Source organism: Capronia coronata, assembly GCF_000585585.1.
Source record: "Capronia coronata CBS 617.96 chromosome Unknown acBCG-supercont1.1, whole genome shotgun sequence".
NCBI lineage: Eukaryota > Fungi > Ascomycota > Eurotiomycetes > Chaetothyriales > Herpotrichiellaceae > Capronia > Capronia coronata.
The window spans coordinates 1548866-1560939 of NW_006912893.1; the positions used below are offsets into that span (position 1 = coordinate 1548866).

General features: G+C 51.7%; 2 protein-coding genes across 2 annotated transcripts; one reads left to right on the forward strand and one right to left on the reverse strand.

Annotated features, from left to right (window-relative positions):
- Positions 1-3735: 3735 nt before the first annotated feature.
- On the reverse strand, positions 3736-7191 carry A1O1_00552 (uncharacterized protein; the record flags this gene model as incomplete). The annotated part of the gene is made up of 2 exons (XM_007721470.1): positions 3736-4624; positions 4820-7191. The coding sequence occupies 2 exons, from the start codon at positions 7189-7191 to the stop codon at positions 3736-3738; spliced, it is 3261 nt and encodes a 1086-aa protein (XP_007719660.1).
- Positions 7192-9090: 1899 nt separating this feature from the next.
- A1O1_00553 (uncharacterized protein) lies at positions 9091-9723 on the forward strand (the record flags this gene model as incomplete). Its single annotated transcript, XM_007721471.1, has 2 exons — positions 9091-9222; positions 9274-9723. The coding sequence occupies 2 exons, from the start codon at positions 9091-9093 to the stop codon at positions 9721-9723; spliced, it is 582 nt and encodes a 193-aa protein (XP_007719661.1).
- Positions 9724-12074: the final 2351 nt, after the last annotated feature.

Consider the following 12074-nt stretch of genomic DNA (forward strand, 5'->3'; position numbering starts at 1 on the left):
CATTGGTGCCGACGATGAGGAAAAGCCCATGTTGAGGCACTACCTCGATGAGCTGCGACTCGATGGACCATACTATCTTGGTCAGCCGCCAAAAGAGCGGAGGAACCAGCTGAATGGTAGAGTGGCCGGGATTCTCGAGCGCATGCACATGGCTTCGATGAATGCTGCGCAAGATCAGGAGTAGCGACATCGAAGGGATACTGTTGCTTTCATCTGGTCAGTGCATATTGGCCCGACACCAACGACGACTATTTCCACTGATGATGACAGACCACCCTCGTTTACAGTTCTCTTTCCTTTGTTCGAACCACCAGCCCATCCGGCGGAACAACTTTCCTATTTCCAAGGTCAGCAGGGGAGTTGGCTGTTCTCACATATATGCATCCAGAACGAAGGCATCTTCCGGTGGACCACACCGTCCGGGAACCTATTTCTCAGCGACAGCGACCTCTCGCCATGTCTTGAACCCTGGAACGCCGCATACTGGAAAAAAGATAATCCGACCCGGGGTTGGAAGACTGGGTGGTGCAAGCCACAAACCATTCATTGGGGTCAAAAGGCAACCGGCAGTCGAGCTGAAAGGCAACAATTTGGTTGATAAGCCGGCCCAAACCGTTCAGCCTCATGGAATCTAATATCGATGCGATGCTTCGAATGCAAGCCCGAGCACCTTTTCACACGATCACAATTTGGACAAGAACAATTCTGAGATTCATCAAATCCACTGACGACTGCCGGAAGCCGGGGACCTCAGCCCCTACGGCATTCGAGCAACGGCCAGAGTCGGGGAGAGATTGAATCAAGAGAGCCACGGAATGCTGCAAGTGATCTCAGAGTATGCTGTTGGGGTTGTTCCATTGTTGGGCAGGAAGGAGGCACTTTCTATATGCCTCGGAGAAGAGGAAATGCCAGCCTCCGACTCAGGCGCTGCAAGGTCTCTTATGAGCACAGCTGGCCGCCTCCCGGGTCTGCTCAAATGTTGTTGTCCGCCCTTGCCGCGAAACCCCACCGGGGTCATCGACGCCATATGCCTCAGGCGCAATTTCCATCAATCAATGAGAAGCAGCAACCAGACGAATTGCACATGGCCCCGCAAACGATGACACGGGTCAAGCAGCCATCTTGCCTGTTGCGGCTTAGTGCGGTATGAACGTTACTCCTTATCACACAGTCATCAGGCCTTGGGGTCAAGAACTGGCTTTCAGCTCGGGGCACTGCAGCGCCGCCCGCCTTCATTTACCAGGCATCCTGCCCTGCATCCAAGTCATCAGTCGTGAATGGTGCCACACACATCTGCACTACAGACGAATGACAGCCTGTTGCCGCTGCAGGCGTCTCGCCATTATCATCGCTTGTAGCATGGCCATGGATTTCATGTCGCAAGGCTGTATGAGAAGTTTGGCCTAAGCTGCGGGAAGGACGGCATGGCAATGCGTTGTCTCTGGGTGAGTCGCAACTCGACAACGAGTCTCACTCCTAGGCCGTCAATGCTCGTGTACTTCGACATTGAGAAGAACTGCGACCTCCCCAGGCTGGGGTTGCCGCGACAAATTACTGAATTGGTACCAACGAGCATGCAAAAGATTGCCTGGCTTCATCTGACATACTGCTCTTGGGTCGAAATGTCCCAGCTGTGTGCCACTCGGGAAACATGAGCTCCTTGCTCCTGACCAGTGTCAGCAAGAGCCAGGAGCAATTGACCTAGGGTTGTTTCCAAGCATCGCTCGTATTGGGCAGGCTGGTCTGGATGCTGCCTAATCATGGTCGGAGCAGACATACAGAATGACCCAAGAAGACGAGTCACACAGAGGGTCGAATGCTGGGGCGAGTATCTTTGCCTCGTTTGCCACGTGTCGCATCTCCTGCGCCCAAAAGGCTGCTTGCACTGCTGACTGTGTCGATATGAGCCGGCCTAATTATATGGATTCCCAGGTGGAAGGAAGGGATGGTCTACTAATTCTGCTTTTTCCTATTCTGAATGCTGATGATTCGGTAACATATGAAAGATTTCGCGTGGACCCCGGAGAAGTGACTGGGCTAGCTGCCACCAAAAAAAAACAGTCTAAACATCAGAACTCATGGCCAAAAAAAAAGAGTCGACTGTGAAACCACACACGTCAGTACCGCAGCACAGGTTGCATCGAGCGAAGAGGTGCAATACACTGTTTCGCACGACAGCTACTATTTCCTACCCAGGTCAAGTCGGTTGGCGTTTGATGGCGTTTTTGAAGAAGTGACATGTGGAAAGGGCGATTTGGTCAATGGCCACCGAAATATATATTGAAACCCAGGTAAACATGTTTGATGGGAACCCAGGAACAATCAGAGCACAGACTTCATTCGATGGATCAGACCACCAGACACGCCATGGGGTGCTGATAATGGATCACATGAACCAGCCATCACATCACTCAGGCAGGCAGCACTCCTTCTGACGGAGAGCATGTCTGGCTTCTTACGGTCAACAGCACGAACGAGGGCAGCTTGGGATCGGATCAGACATGGGTGACTACATTGCAATTTTATCAGACTTTGTTTGCGTTATCACGGATAACAAGAGGGGAGCATCTCTCGAACAGAAATGTATTGTTGAGAGTCGCACTGGATGATGTCCTCTCCGTCTAGGGAGCTGCAGGGGATTGCTACAGAGTTATATATGGTGCTTAGACCTGCTTATTTTATGTATTTCCATCCTCTTGTCGCTCAAGTTACGTACCTCAATACACGATAGGGGGCCATTACAGTCAGATTCCACCAGCACTAGGTGATCTCATGCAATGAATAAAACAACCAAAAGAAAGACATTATCTATAGTCTTGTAAGGCATAGGAAGCAATGCAAGCAAGTGGAAAAAGAAGACGATGATGCTGACTATGATGACTCTCTATTCGAGAATGTCTTCATTCATGTTTCTGCGGTTCTATGCAGCCATCGACAGTCCGGCTACAGAATAGGCACTCTTCTACCCAAAACACTACAGCTGGTGCGTACACCGACCACAGGATCGAAGAGAGCACGAGATGAAAGGCATGGGGGAGAAGACTCCAAGGACAGGATTCATTGTTGTTCAGCGCGTAGAGCCAGAGCCAGAGCCATAGCCAGTCCATAATCGTTAATTACTAGTATCATCAATCCAAACATCCCGATCGGTGTTGACCGGCATCAATTCCGCTCCAAGGTCGTCCGCCCAAGGCGATACGCCGTCGATCTGCCCAATGGCATCGCAGATGTAATCCTGTCCCGCCAAATCAATCACATGCGCTGGATGATGGGCTGGATGGGCAACAAGAGCTCGGGCTTTCTCGAGACATAAGAGCGGGCCAAATTCAGGCTAGAATTCTTTGTCACGACAGGGAAACTGCAGTGGCAGACTACTAATCCGGTCACTGTTGCGGCTAGATGAGTCCGTCCAGTCTGAAACCGCCGGGTGTTGGAAGGTAGGAGAGGGAAGATTGGTCGAACGTGAGCAAAGGTGGTGGAACGATTGGTGGATCAGATTTCGAGACCTTGTTTGAGGCCGTTGTTTGGTATCTTGCATGCTCGTTGAATCCGCGCTGCGCCCGAAAATCAAGTGTCTGCCTGCCTGCATCGTGCATATCAACTGCAACAAGGCATCCATGCTCTCTTTTGGTTGTGTTTTTCTCATACAGACATCGACTCCATGCATTCGTCAACTCGTCATTTCGTTTCTATGTCGTCCAGCTTTGCATTCTGTGCCAGAGATTTTGGTCTGCTCTAATGTATGCTCTTGAGATGCTCCACGAGGGCTTGGACCTGCTCTCGAACCTCATCGGTCAACTGCTCCTCAGGCTGCCCGAGCACGCTCACCATGATAGGAGCGAGCTTTGGGGTAAGCTGTTGCACTGTCGCGTCCTGTTCGCGGTAGAGTTGAACAATCATCTTCCAGACCGGTTCGTTCTCCTGGTAGTCGTCCTGCAGAGGGAGAATTCCTCCATCGACAAGGGCGGGGAGGACCTGTGACACTGGCACCTTGTCCTTATGTTTCATGATTAGACGCGCCAAACAGCCAGCTGCGTTGTCGGTGCAGCGCGCTTCTTGAATGTGAAGGATAGGTTCGAGTTTCTGAAGAATCTGTGGATATGCCTTGGTAGTGGTAGCGTCGTCGTTGGATTTCTCGACCAGACGCCCAACAGCATAAGCTGCGTTTGACTTTGTCTGCGCATCTTCGTCACTGAGACGCTTGAGCAGAACATTCATCATCTGAGCCGTGAACGGGGTAACTGCGCCTTCCATCCCAGTGATGACTTCTGCAAGTACGCCGCATGCAGACGCGCGGCCTAGAGCTTCGCCACCGCTCGCATAACGCAGGACCTGTTTCTCGAAGATCTTCCATAGTTCTCCAAAACTGGGGCCTAGGGCAGCGGCGAGGCCGGAGATGACATCCATGGCGCTGTCAACAACCAACCATTCCAGCTCGGTCGATTCCATATCTTCTTCATCCAAGGCTTCATCTGCCATGTCAATTTGGCAGGGGTGCTTCTTCGTAATCAAATCCGTTAAGGTCTGCACGATCTTGCCGAGGACATCAGGATAGGAGAGGAGTGATGGTCCGGTCATCTTGAGGTTCTCGGAGAGAGATCTTGAGATCTCAGTAACTGTGGCACTATTTCTTCTGGTCAGCATGTAACTCATGATAAGACGAGTTGAAGAAGCTGCATTCAAATGGGCCATCAAATTCAGAGGGTTGAAGATCGTGTTCGCTTCATCCACGTTTTTCGTGTCGGAGTGAGCTGGGATAACGAATGTAACTCATCATGATAGTTGGACTGCAGATGGGAGAACAGGGGTGGCAACTTACGTGTCTTCCTCCTCGGTCCAGACATTCAGGGTCGCGGCCATCAGAATCTCACCGAACTTCTTGAGCTCTTGGGTCGGTTCGACCTGAACCGGAAGACCAGGCTTCCACTTCTGAAGTTGGCCAGACTCTTCGGACACGTCGTACAATGCTGCATACGCCCGGTGCAACGTGCTGAGTGTCGCTTTGCGCACATTTTCGTAACTGTGTTCCACTAGAGGTAGCAACTTCTCGATCGTCTTCTCGAAGTATGGTAGGTAGGCGGTCTTCGTATTGGAGACAAGGTCGCCAATGACTTCAATTGCGATCTCCTTCTCGAGAGCAATTGGTGTGACAGTGGCCAGGTCGCCCCAGTCACTGTCGTCGTCACCGTCAATCTCAACATCTTCAATGGTGCCATCTTCGGCTTCGTCGTCACTATCCGCAGCTGCCACCTTGACCTTTTGGCCGGCGATAGTCACCTCCTTTCCCAGCAGATCTCTGGCACTTTCTCCCAGTGAAACCTCCAAATCGGCTTCCTCTTGGTCGATGCAGGCGAACAGTCCCTGCACCACACCACCAAGGAAAGGAGCAAAGTCTTCTTCGTACACTTTGGCCAGAGAGCCCCACAGAATGTAAGTACTCTCCTTGAGCCTCGAATGGTCAAGGTGCAAAGCTTCCTCGCTCGATTGCATCAGTGGATGGACATAGTCCTTGAACTGGGCAGCACCAACAGCGACAGCCATTTCTCCAATTGCATCGATACAGCTGGCACGGAGGTCGAGTTCTTCCTCGCTCTCTTTCTTCAAGATGTACTCTTGCATGGCATTCATGGAATCTGCCAGATATGGTAGGAAAGGTGCCTCGACTGTCGAAGCAAGTGATCCGAGCGCGCCAGCCGCCAATGCCTTGATCTTGAAGTCGGGATGCTTGAAAAGTTCCTGCAAGAGCGGAGCCAACTTGTCCAGGTACTGCACGGCATCTTGCGCATCCATGCCATCGACAACTGCATCAATAGCACCTGTCCCGGATTTCATAATGTCAACCGTAGGTCCTTCATCTTCCCCTTTGTACCCACTCATGGCGGCAGTCAAATTGTGGATCAGTAAAGGCATCAATTTCTCATGCTGCTTGGTAATATCTTCTGGCATATCATCTGCAAGTCGGGCAGTCGTCTGCAGAGCGGCTCGGCGAACAGTGACCTCAGAGTCTTCTAACAGCGTGAACAGGATAGGCAATACGGATGACAACTGAGTGCTCAAGAAATCCGGGGCACCCTCGACCGCCATGCCTAGGGCGAGAATTCCAGCTCGGCGATAGTTTGGGTCTGGGCTTTTCGAATACTGGGGCAATGCATCCAGTAACGGAACCACTACCTGGCTGGCGGGCAGAGACTGGGCCATGGTATCGATCAGTCCCAGCGCTGACCGAGCGGGCGTGACATCGTCGTCCTCGTCGTCATCGTCATCCATCTCTGCGACGATTCGCAGCATGCTCTTCGTCAACGGCTCGCCCATCTTGGCACCCTGAACTCGGAGTCTCCGGTAGACGACACACTGCATCAGGAAGCTAATGGCTTGAGTCCGGATGTCATCGGACATGGCGGTGTTGGTAGCGATGTCGTTCATGAAGCTGACTAGTTCTTGGAAGTGCTTTGACATGAGTTGATACTCCGCAGTCAGGAGGGTGTTAAAGACCTCGAATGTCAGCATAACCTGGTCGTCCTTGCCGGCAGCAATTGTGTCTTTCAGGACAGCGACCATGGAGGGGAATATGCTCTGGAATGCTTTGATGGACGCTTGGTCCTCGTCGGCGTCAACCACCAGTGCCATCTTGGATATCGCCAACATAGTATTGACGCGCACCTCCAGACTCTCTGGGTCTGTGATTGTCTTGCTGAACAATGCGAAGAGCTCTTTAAACTTGGAACTGAAACCATCACCCATTGTTTCGAGGATGCTGTACAGCACGTAGACGCCAACAGCACGCTCGGCTGCCTTGGCGCTTGTGGCTGCCTGCTGTAGCATGGCCGGCAACTCTGGCCACTCCCCATCTTCCAGGTCGATCTTTGCGATGGAACTAATCAAGCGAGATGCGGAATGCCGAACAAGGGAGGAAGGTTCTGACAGTGTAGCCTGAAACAGCTGGCTTCTCGCATGTTGCCGCTGGTCGCTGCGAATCTTGGTCCAGTGTTTCGACACCAATGGCCGCGCCTGGGTAGCGGCGAGTTGTTTCAGGTCGGGGCTGTCGTGGGAGATGACAAGTTGGATGAGAAAGAGGAGGGACTCGGGGATCTTGTAGAATTCATTCTGGAGGACATTGGTCGCAGTCTTCACATTGCCTTTCTTTGGGTCCAGGACAATGGCAAGCTGCTGCAGAAATCTCTGCTGATCCATGGTGCAGACCGACTGCGCAGGTCGTGGTTGCCCGACTGTGCCTGGATGACAACGTAGAGGCAGCGGACAGGACGTCGGGCAGAAGCGAACTAGAGCGGTAACAACGATTCAGGCTCTCAACGCTCACAAGCCAGTCTCGCAGAAAGTTAGGCAACAGAAAGAAAAGTTGAATGAAGGCAAGGACTGGAGAATTTTGTCTCAATCCACTGATCTGGTGAATAAATAATGGGGGGAAAATTTATTAGACCGATTTCATGTATTTGTTAGTAGGCTGCGGCCCGGATAACCATCAAACAGGGTCGACTGGGGGTCACCCACAGAGCAAACATGCCAAGTCAGGAGCACTAACTACATGTACTTAGTAGTACTATAGTACTATTACTACTAGTAGTAGTAAAACACTAAGGTGATAGTAACTACGTACTTTAATGTTGCAGTATTGTAGGTTATGTAATCACGGCAAGTAATAGAGCAATTTGGACAGGGACTAATCGCGTAGATACGTAGTCATGTGACATGCTTCACCTCTTTCACGTGACTTTCAGGGGACGGCTTCCAGTCAGGCCCAGTTTGCGACAGATGGACAGCCCGCTGAGGTCTGTAAAGCCATCGAGGCATCTCATCCTGCCAGCCTCTGGAGGGATACATCGTTTTGCAGCTCCGTGACCCAAAAAAGTGGTACCAGCCGCGGATGGGCATCTGAACTCTCCAGGATCCGGTCACGTGAGGCGGCAGCTTTCTCTTAGCAAGGGGACCTCCTGACTAATCTGACCTCTGATGTCGCGGTTACTATGGCAGGATATGGATATAGGGTATTCATGATCGGTACGGACTGTTGGCCAGCTTGTTGAGGCGAGAGGTTCCCTCGGCTACCTCCGCAAATTGACGGAGGTTTCGTCCAAGCTGGAACGGAGCGACTCGAAGAAACTCAGTCCCAAGCCAGACATTGCCTGCTAGCCATCGGCCGTCGCCAAACGCCACCATATATGCTTTTATTCGGAGACCTTTACGAACCTCGAAGATGTTGAAGTCGCGATCAAGACAGACCCCAAGGAATGGGCTGTTGTTGGGAGCTATTAAGTTAAGTCCTGCGGCGGCGTCCGACCTATTTACCAAGAAAAATGGTCAAATCAGCGTGCCCGGAAATTGGCTCCGGGTCCTCACTCTGGGGTCAATCAACGACCGCGGCGGCTTCACTCTCGAGGCTTCAGGCTCCATGGACGCCCCTCCCAGGCGTTGTTGGGTGGCTCCTCGATCCCTTTACCCAAACTTATGGCTTCCGAGCCTGGAATAGCCAAAGGACCACTTTCGATATGGGTGAAGATACCCTCAAAATGACCAGCAATGGTGGATTTCCCCAGACAACGGATCAGGCTCTGCTATTTTCAAGTGAAACTACAGCGCCTCAGGGTCCAAGCGGGCGTTAAATTGAATTCCAACAGTGGAATCGGATCATCGTCACAACGGACGAGTCAGTTGCGTGATCTCCGTATCTACATGCCCTACCTTACACACCTGACCTACCTGACCTACCCATATAAGGTACGTACCCCTTATATATTTTGGACCGCACCCATTATCACAAACCCCTCGTCGCCTCCCGGGGCTGACTTCCGGCTGCTCTTCCATACGCTTGTCGACCGCCACTGCTTCTGCATTATTACAGTGTTGTGGCACCCTGACGCTCCAGGGAAACTGCCTACATATTAGATCTACATTCTGCCAATGTTCTGCCTTTCCTCCGCTTCTTCTATTGTCCTTGAATCTAAGCTCGCTCGCCGCATGTTGTCGAACCATTACCTGATCTATCCAAGTGCTCAACAGTCTCAATTGTGCACGCACGCCGACTGTGAGTCTTTGATATATAACCAATGTGGTTGGGGAAGCGTAGCTGCTCCCATGTCTCAATCTTTGGCACCTCGGCCGTCGCGGGGCTCAACCAGCTCGAGTGGTTCGCGAGATTTGGCAAGTCCCCAGCGACCTCGAAAAATCTCCACAGCGTGCGGCGCCTGTAAACAGAGAAAGACAAGAGTAAGCATCCAAGGCCCGCGTTCCTCCATTCTTGCAACTGACCAAGTGCAGTGCAACGGCAGTAACCCATGCGACGCATGTGCCACGAGAAGGAGTCCCTGTATCTACGACGCATCTTCCGACCAGCGCAGGAAGATTGCCAACCAGCGCAATGTCCAGGATCTGGCAGACGCCATTGTCCAGCTCGAACGGCACAAACAACTGCTCGGAGGTATCATTGCCACCATCAGAGCGGGTGACGCCGATGCCAACAACGATCTTTTCCGCGTCATACGGTCGCGCGTCGACCTATCGCAACTTGCAGCGCACGTGAGAAACGAATGCCGCGCGAATCTGGCCATTCAGCAGGTCTATGAACAGATCGATTTCGTTATCGACGGGCCCCGAGATCTACCATCGCCCGACCAGATCCTTGGCGATATGGCTCCTCCTGCCGACTTCACTCACCGCAAGTGGCAGGAAGCGGCGTCAACGAGCGAAACAGTACGCAAAATAGGTTGACCAGCGAGGCTGGACAGGAGGGTTGATCCTCTCACCATAGGAACGGCGTGAGTCAACAGAATGAGAAACCATGGCTGTGGTGGAGCCGTCTCTCGCTCATTCCAACAAAGAGCTGAAAAGACATGCTCTAGGCGAGATCTGCATTGCATCATGGGCTTCCGATGATTGTCTCACACAAAAAAGTCTTGGGAGGTAAAAAGAAGGCCCGGAAAGCTTCTCCCGAGGGTCTTCCTTCTTCGGCTGTTAGTTCGAATGACAGGTCCAGCCAGTCTTACGACTCGTCGGCTGAACGCAAACAGATGTCAGAGGATGGAGGTTAGCAGAATCGCGTGCAGACCCTACGAAAACCGCTCTCGCTGAATCAGAGGAGCATGAATTCTTCTACTTTCAGTACAACAGAAATCAGAGGATCGATATGGATATGACGATGAAGAAGGATGTTGGATTTGGCGTTCATGTCGCTCGACAGATTTGGCAATGTCTGAGCGTGGGATATGGCTTCCAGCTTTGGATCGCTTCAAGCGCTGGATATGGTATCCAGCCAATCCGCCGGAGGATTCGAGCATGGTATTTTTCGGACAAGGGGTACATTCAAATGTGCGATCCCATATATTCCGTCGCATGAAGTCAGATGTGCAGGTGCTCAACAACTATATCGCACGGAGCGGCTGCTACAGCTTTAGGTGGAAACGTGTTGTCATCAATCAAAAGTACCTGTCCTAAAACAGAGACTCTACCAGCAAAGCTCCGGCCACTTGCGCCTTTGGAAAAGGCTCACCATAAGATGTCCGTGAGTCTAACAGCATCGAATGCCTATGATGTAGGCGCATATTGTATAAGGAATTCCAAAGAGCGTGCCCAAGAGGCGTGGGCGACAATCAATTAGATAGCCGTTGGGTAAGATATCTGGTAAAAATTACATACAATACGTGACATTACAGTGGTCAAGGCGATGGAGTGTGCGGGGTGACGAAAATGACGATGCCTCGACAACTTGAACTGTACCTGACCTATTATTGTTTGTTATCTCGAGTCAGTGTCAACGTCTAACGTCTCCACACCCCTCGCCTTACAAGTCGCCATCACCTGTTGATATCTTCCAAGATACCTGGCTACAAGCATGATTTTGTCGCCTGACCCTCGACGAAAGGGGTTTCCCGGCCATCGTCATCTCAACAACGGTCGCCTCCCCTCATTTTCCCAAACTGGCCATGTCGAGCCGTGTCGCGCTTATGGGCCAGCCAATGAACGACCGACCGCTTGGATCTCGATCTTGGATAGAATCTCCGGCCACAGAGCCGGCGTACTGCCTACGTAGCCTTATGTAACTGTTTCTCGCCTCCTACTGAAATCCTCTTTCAATTCAGCCTTATGGTGGCACGAAGTACGTACCTCGCCACACCGTGACATCTGACAAGGTACCTAGGAATGGACTTTTGACGCGGGAATTCCTCCCGGCTACATGATCCCCATCCGCGCTTCGGACCGGAAGACAAATCTCTTCACCCGGCGCTCGTTGCAATGCCCTGAGATATCATCCGCTGTTCTTTTTGACCCTGATGTCAAGGGGCCTGGTTCATCTGTTGGTTCACCACATGACGATCAGAGGCGTCATTGGGGGCGAGGGAATACCAATGTACCCTTCAGGGCACTGGAGACTGAACATCTCGGTATGAAGGTTTCTGCCGCCCCCAACCGCCCCCGGGCTCCCCAGGTTTCCGAGCATTTGCCGGAGAGACATGCTTTATCATGGCTGTGCAGATGCTTGTGGCTGGTACACTATTTCTGTGTATTGTCATCATGGTCACCGCTGACTCGTAGACCGAGGTTGACATCGGCATACTACGTAGAATGCCATCGAGGAACCGACATGGAGTGTTTCCAGGAGATGAAGTCTATCCTGATTCCTGCAAGACATGGCAAATCTTAGGTGAGTACCAGTATTTATTTTACTTATTATTGCGCTTCTATCGTCAGTCTCATACACGTTCACAACAGCTGGCTTTCTGCCGCTGTGTGAACTCTTGCCGGAGGAGTATAGAAAGCAGGAACAGATTCTGGGCAAACGACCTTGGCAGGATCTGACCCAGCACGAAGTAGGCCCAAAGCCGAGGAATTTTGTAGCGCGCACCTGGATGTGTCTTGTGAATATGTGAATACCAGAGGAAATATCTGGTCTTGGAATGTATATACAATACGCGGGACGCTCATATATATGTTCCACTTATAAGAGTATGACAACGCCATCTGTGTCTAAAGTCAACGGGGATGGTTGCAGATCCGTCTCGCCAAAAACCAGGAACAGATGCGACTGGACGGACCAATTCAGATGTTCGGGATAGAGATATGCT